At 36.0% G+C, this 6,289-nt stretch overlaps 1 protein-coding gene across 1 annotated transcript; it reads right to left on the bottom strand.

Moving 5' to 3' along the window:
* Positions 1–319: 319 nt before the first annotated feature.
* On the bottom strand, positions 320–4,597 carry LOC142168944 (uncharacterized). The gene is made up of 9 exons (XM_075230121.1): positions 4,363–4,597; positions 4,001–4,206; positions 3,595–3,835; positions 3,303–3,504; positions 2,582–3,095; positions 1,789–1,840; positions 1,440–1,743; positions 902–1,127; positions 320–328 (listed from the first exon to the last, which is right to left on the bottom strand). Exons 1-9 carry the CDS (start codon positions 4,595–4,597, stop codon positions 320–322), a joined length of 1,989 nt encoding a protein of 662 aa, XP_075086222.1.
* Positions 4,598–6,289: the final 1,692 nt, after the last annotated feature.

The raw sequence follows: 6,289 nt of genomic DNA on the forward strand, positions 1-6,289 counted from the left end.
GGCACTAATCATAGTTTGGAAGCCTGTTAAGGGGAAATATATATGAATTGTAAATAATATACAATTACAGTGGGTAAATAACAAATTTATGAGAACTTTGATAAATAAATTTAAATTATAGTATAGGAACGAAAGAATCTCTTTCTTTCTTTTTTTTTTTTCGTTTTTCAATAGCCTGATATCAGTTGGGCTATCATAATTCCATGCATGTGTTGATGATCACTTAGATTTTCATTTTCATAATGCGATTAAATTAATGTAAGGTCCACATCACGAGCATACTTTATCCATTTTTTCTTGCCTTGTGCCGCTCGAGAGATCAATAATGCTGTATATAAAACATACAAAAATTGCTCATTCTATGTTCAATAGTAGCAAATATCATATTATAGAAGAAAAAAGAGTAAAGAAAGAAGCTAATGCCAAAGTAAATAAAGAAAGTTGTAATTGTTGTGTTAGTTGCAAAGCTAATTATCGTATAATTTGACCAAGTCTACCAACCGATACACCACAAAGTATCAAATTGGTGCTTAACGTGTTGGGTAAAATATATAACTCCGTTGTGTAACATCTATATAATAGTGAAGTAATTTGGGGAAGGAGAAGATAGAAATGAAAGAGAGAAAGAAGAATTCTCATTGATTGTGTAGTGTGAAGGATCGGATTACATATATAGAGAGATTAGCTTAACTGACTCCTAACTACCTACTTAACTATTTAACTAACTTATGGACAATGACATTTATGTCCTTATATTATTTAACAACCCCCTCAAGTTAGGTGGTGTAAAAATGTGAAACACACCTAACTTGGAGCTCAAATATAGATGTTGAACCTTACTTAAACCTTTTGTTAGCAAGTCTGTTGGTTGATCATTTGTGGAGACATATTTTGTGCTAACCAGTCCTTGTTGGATTTTATCTCTTACAAAATAACAATCTATTTCTATATGTTTAGTCCTCTCATAGTATACATGATTAGCAGCTATTTGAATAGCTGCTTTGCTGTCAGTAAATATGTCAACTAGTAGGTTGACTTCAGCATCAATCTCCTTCAGCATTCCTAGTAACCATGTTAATTCTGCCACAATTGCAGCTAAACTTCTGTATACTGCCTCGATTGAGCTTCTAGAAACAGTAGTTTGTTTCTTGGATTTTCAGGAAACTAAGGAGTTGCCCACCTTGATTAGAAAATCAGTAACTGATCTCCTAGTAACTGGACAAACTGCCTAGTCTGCATCACAATATACAGTGACAGTGTTGTTGTGATGACTAGATAGTAGAATACCTTGACCTGGACTATTTTTAACATACTTCACAATTCTTAGTGTTGCTTACACGTGAGACTTTTTTGGTTGTTGAAGAAATTGGCTTAGAGTCTGGACTCCAAATAATATATCTGGTCTTGTTACAGTCAAGTATAGAAGTTTTCCTATTAACCTTTGATAGGTAGCCTGATCAACAGTAGGATCTGCTTCTGATTTTTCATTCTTGCAAATATGTTCATCATACTGCTTAGTTGTAAGATTCACATTTGTATCAATTAGTATAGCTGCTAGTTTAGATGTTGTTAATCCTACTTTTGCAATAAGTTCCAATGCATATTTTCTTTGATGCATAACAATACCATCATCGGATCTAGAAAATTCTAAGCCCAGAAAATACCTTAACTCCCCCAGATCTTTCATTTTGAAAATGTTCTGCAGGGAATTCTTGGTGTCTTGAATGAGTTTCAAATTGTCACCTGTAAGTAACATGTCATCAACATATATTAAAACCAGTACCATACCTTCAGTTGTCCTTTTTATATATAATGGGTGTTCATACTGACTTTGCTTGAACTGTAATTTTATAAGAGCTTCAGATAGTTTCACATTCCATTGTCTTGGGACTTGCTTTAATCCAAGCAATGATTTGATATGTCTGCATACCATCTTCTCCCCCTGACTTCCAAATCCATGAGGTAAATTCATATATATTTTATCAAGTAAATCACCTTGAAGAAAGGCATTGTATAAATTCATTTGATGTATATGCCATTGTCTAGCAGCTGCCAGTGCCAGTATTGTTCTAATAGTTACCATTTTTACCACATGTGAAAATGTTTCTTGATAATCAATACCTTCTTGTTAGCTATAACCTTTGTCTACAAGCCTAGCCATAAATCTTTCTATCTCCCTTGAAGCTTGATATTTTATTTTGTATATCCATTTACAGCCTATAGGTTTCTTTCCTTTGGGTAATTTGATTAATATCCAGGTGTTATTGCTTTTTAATGCCTTTATTTCTTCTTGCATTGATGTTATCCATCTAGGATCTTTACTAGCTTCAGCATATGTAGTAGGCTCAATGGTAGAAGAGAAAGCTACAGTAAAGGCTTGGTATTTTGGAGATACGTGATCATATCCTATGTATTTGTTCAAAGCATAGGGCACCTCTTGATGAATATTTAATGACACAAAATCTTTCATCCAAGCTGGTGGTTATTTATATCTGTTAGACTTTCTTATTGGAAGTTGTTGTGTTTTGGATTGACCTCTAGTCAGTGTCCCAGTTGATACATTTTGAGTATTATGATGTACTTGAATTTCTCCTTCAATAGACACCTGATGATCAATAAAAGCATTGTCTTGCTGAATATCATGGTGTTCTTCTATGTTATCAACTGGTGATGTTTGAGTTATTGTTGGTGCTTCAGAGTTACCTACATTAATGTGATTGTTAGTCTGTTGACCTGCGCTAGTTTCAAACACAATGTTAGTATCATCTATATAAGAGCTTATAGATGGTATAGTATCTACAAATAGATGTGTCACAGATGGAAGTGTTTCTTTGAAAGGAAAGATGTCTTCTCTGAATATGACATCTCTGTTGATAAAAAATAATTTGTTGTCTAGATCATATAGTATATAGCCTTTGTGCACTTCTAAATATCCCATATGAATAGACTTCTTTGATCTAGGCATCAACATATCCTGTTCTTGTATAGTTTTTGCAAAGCATATATACCCTAACACTCTTAAATGTTTCAGTGAAGGTTTTCTATTGTGTAGCATTTCATAAGGAGATAAGTTTTCAATTACTGAACTAGGTAATCTGTTAATCAAATATACTACAGCAAGGATGCAATGACCCCAAAATCTTATAGGGATGTGTGCTTGCAGTCTTATAGCTCTTGTTACTTCTAAAACGTGTTTATGTTTTCTTTTAGCTACCACATTCTATTGAGGGGTGTAAGCATAGGCTCTTTGATGTATCATTCTCAGATTTTTAAATAAGCAAGCACAAATAGAATTCACAAACTCTGTACCATTATCTGTTTTGATAACCTTGATAGTTTTATTGAACTGTGTCTTTACAAATCTAAAGAAATGCTGCAAACATAGGAAAACATCTGACTTTTGCTTAAGCAAGAAAACCCAAGTCATTCTACTATAATCATCCACTATAGTGAGAAAGTACTTGTTACCATCAAAAGTAGTTACTCTGTATGGATCCCATAGGTCTACATGAATCATATCAAAACAACAAATACTTCTTATACTACTAGTTAGAAATTGAAGTCTAGTTTTCTTAGAACAAGGGCAGCTTATACATTTATCTACTTTGTCCTTAATACTCTGTAGACTAACAGGAAGTATTCTCTTAAGTACTAGTATAGACACATGTCCAAATCTTTGATGCCACAACTCTACATTGATTTTATTAGCCTCACTTGCTGTTAGTTCGTTAGCAGCACACACAACCCTATTGCTGTTCCTTGCAAATTGAGCTAACAAGATGTATAATTCTCTTTCTTTTTTACCAATCTCCCTCACCTTCCCAATGAAGAGATCCTAAAAAACACAAAAAACAGGAAAGAATGTTGTTGCACATTGTAATTCTTTTGTCATTTTGGAAACTGAAAGCAGATTATACTTAAACTGAGGCATGTGGAATATATTAGTTACAGTACTCTTAGCAGAAATTAAACTTGCTCATATGTGAGTAACTAAAGATACATCACCATTTGGCAGAAGAACTTTCTTAGGATTAGAAGTCTGTACTATAATAGATTTGTTGAGAAGGTTAGAATCGGATACCATGTGATTTGTGGCACCAATATCTATAATCCATTCTTGTGAGCCATTTGAAACCAACAATGTTGTATCAGTACTTGTTGCATTTGCAGTTGAGTCTATATTAGCAGTAGGTGCTGAAGCCCCTCCTTTGTTAAGCAGTTAAACAATCTGATCATATTGCTCCTTTGTAAAGGCATAATTTCCCAGTTGATTTGTAAGAGCTTCCACTCCCTGACTATAGTTTCCTAGCTGATCATATTGACTTTCATTAGCAGACTTGTCCATTGCTTTTCAATTTTGACCATAGTTGAACATAGGTGCAACAGAATTGCTATTATTTTCAGCTAAAACATTGGCATTATGAGCTGCATTATATCCCTTCGTCTTCTCCAAACAATCCTGAGGATATCCCACCAACTTATAACAGTTTTCTTTAGTGTGACCCTTCATTTTGCAGTATTCATAAAATTGAACATGAACATTGAAGTTCCTTTTGAGCCTATGATTCTGTCCACCCCCACCATATCTGGTATACATGGTGTCACGACCCAAAACTAACCCCTGTCGTAATGGTACCTATCGTGGAACTAGGCAAGCCGACTCATTTCCAAAACAAAATGATATTTTTATTTTAAAGATAATTTCCAGGTTATTTAACATAAAACCTCCATTTAAAGAGTTCAAATCAAAGAAAAACAGAAGTGCGGAAAAGAAAAGCCCGACATCGGGGTGTCACTAGTCATGAGCATCTACTATAATCTGTCTAACAATATCAAGGCTAACTCAGCCTGAAAAATAGCTAAATACTACTAGAGGAAGATAAGAGGGAGAAGAGCAGGGGCTGCGATCGCCAAACAATTATCATGCTATCTCCAAGAAAATCTGCAACTAGAACACTCAATAACCGCTACCGTGTCCAGCTACACCTGAATCTACACACAAGGTACAAGGAGTAACGTGAGTACGCCAACTCAGTAAGTAACAACAACAAATAAAGACTGAGCAGTAGTGACGAGCAATAAAGCATATAACGTTCATATCAGGAAATCTCAGTAAAATACCACATGCTTTTAAAAATCAGGATTTGAATTAAACATCTCATTTAAACCCAGTTCCAGTAAAAAATCATTTAAAGACATCTTTCCAACAGTTTTTCAAACAAAGGCTCAATGCAAAGGTGAGCAAAATGATAAAATCATAAACAGCTCCTCGGGTAAAACATCACTCATATACATCCCCTCGGGCAAACCTCACAGTCACTCGTGCCACTCGGGCATACCTCACAATCACTCTTGCCACTCGGGCATACCTCACAATCACTCTTTCCACTCGGGCATACCTCACAATCACTCTTGTCACTCGGGCATACCTCACAATCACTCTTGCCTCCAAGTCACTCAGCACTCGGCACTCACACTCGGCACTCGCACTCAGTAGGTACCTGCGCTCACTGGGGGTGTGTACAGACTCCGGAGGGGCTCCTTCAGCCCAAGCACTATAATTTGTACGGAAAACTCACGTGCGATAATAATAAAGTATGCTGCAGGCGGGCAGCCCCGATCCACACTCATCCTCACAAATCAGGCCTTCGACCTCACTCAGTCATAAAGTATGCTGCAGGCGGGCAGCCCCGATCCACACTCATCCTCACAAATCAGGCCCTCGGGCATTTCTTTAAAACAGGGCATTCGGCCCAAAATATTTATATGCATAGAGTCATAAAACTGAGTTATGCGGTAAACAAATATAAACATAACTGAGTATAGATTTTCAATCAAAAACAGTGAGAGGATGGTAAGAAACAACCCCTAAGGGTCCAAACAGCATTGGCGCAAGGCCCAAACATGGCATTCAGCCCAATTTACAGAAATTCTTTCTAAAACATATAAGTATCAAATGGTTTCAACAAAGTATGCAACTTTACAATTGCTACGTGACGGACAAAGTCACAAATCTCCAACAGTGTATGCCCACACGCCCGTCACTTAGTATGTGCGTCACTTTAAAATAATAGAATGATATGAAATCCAGGGTTTCATACCCTCACGACTAGATTTACAATCGTTACTTACCTCAAACCGGTCAAATCTCTACCCCACAATGCTCTTGCCTCTGGACTCTGCCTCCAAATGCTCCAAATCTATTCACAATCAGTATAATACCATCAATATACGCTAATGGAATGAATTTCACAAGAAAAGCTTCAAAATTAGACCAAAACCCAAAATT

This window comes from Nicotiana tabacum, chromosome 14 (genome assembly GCF_000715075.1).
Source record: "Nicotiana tabacum cultivar K326 chromosome 14, ASM71507v2, whole genome shotgun sequence".
NCBI classification, from domain to species: domain Eukaryota; kingdom Viridiplantae; phylum Streptophyta; class Magnoliopsida; order Solanales; family Solanaceae; genus Nicotiana; species Nicotiana tabacum.

What these genes read in the sequence shown, in the direction of transcription:
- LOC142168944 (XM_075230121.1), bottom strand. Translation starts at nt 4,597, where the DNA reads ATGTATACCAGATATGGTGGGGGTGGACAGAATCATAGGCTCAAAAGG. An exon ending in TGCACCTATGTTCAACTATG is followed by an intron (nt 4,207 to 4,362) that starts GTCAAAATTGAA and finishes TGCTTAACAAAG; the next exon opens with GAGGGGCTTCAGCACCTACT. An exon ending in TAAGGACAAAGTAGATAAAT is followed by an intron (nt 3,505 to 3,594) that starts GTATAAGCTGCC and finishes TGATTCATGTAG; the next exon opens with ACCTATGGGATCCATACAGA.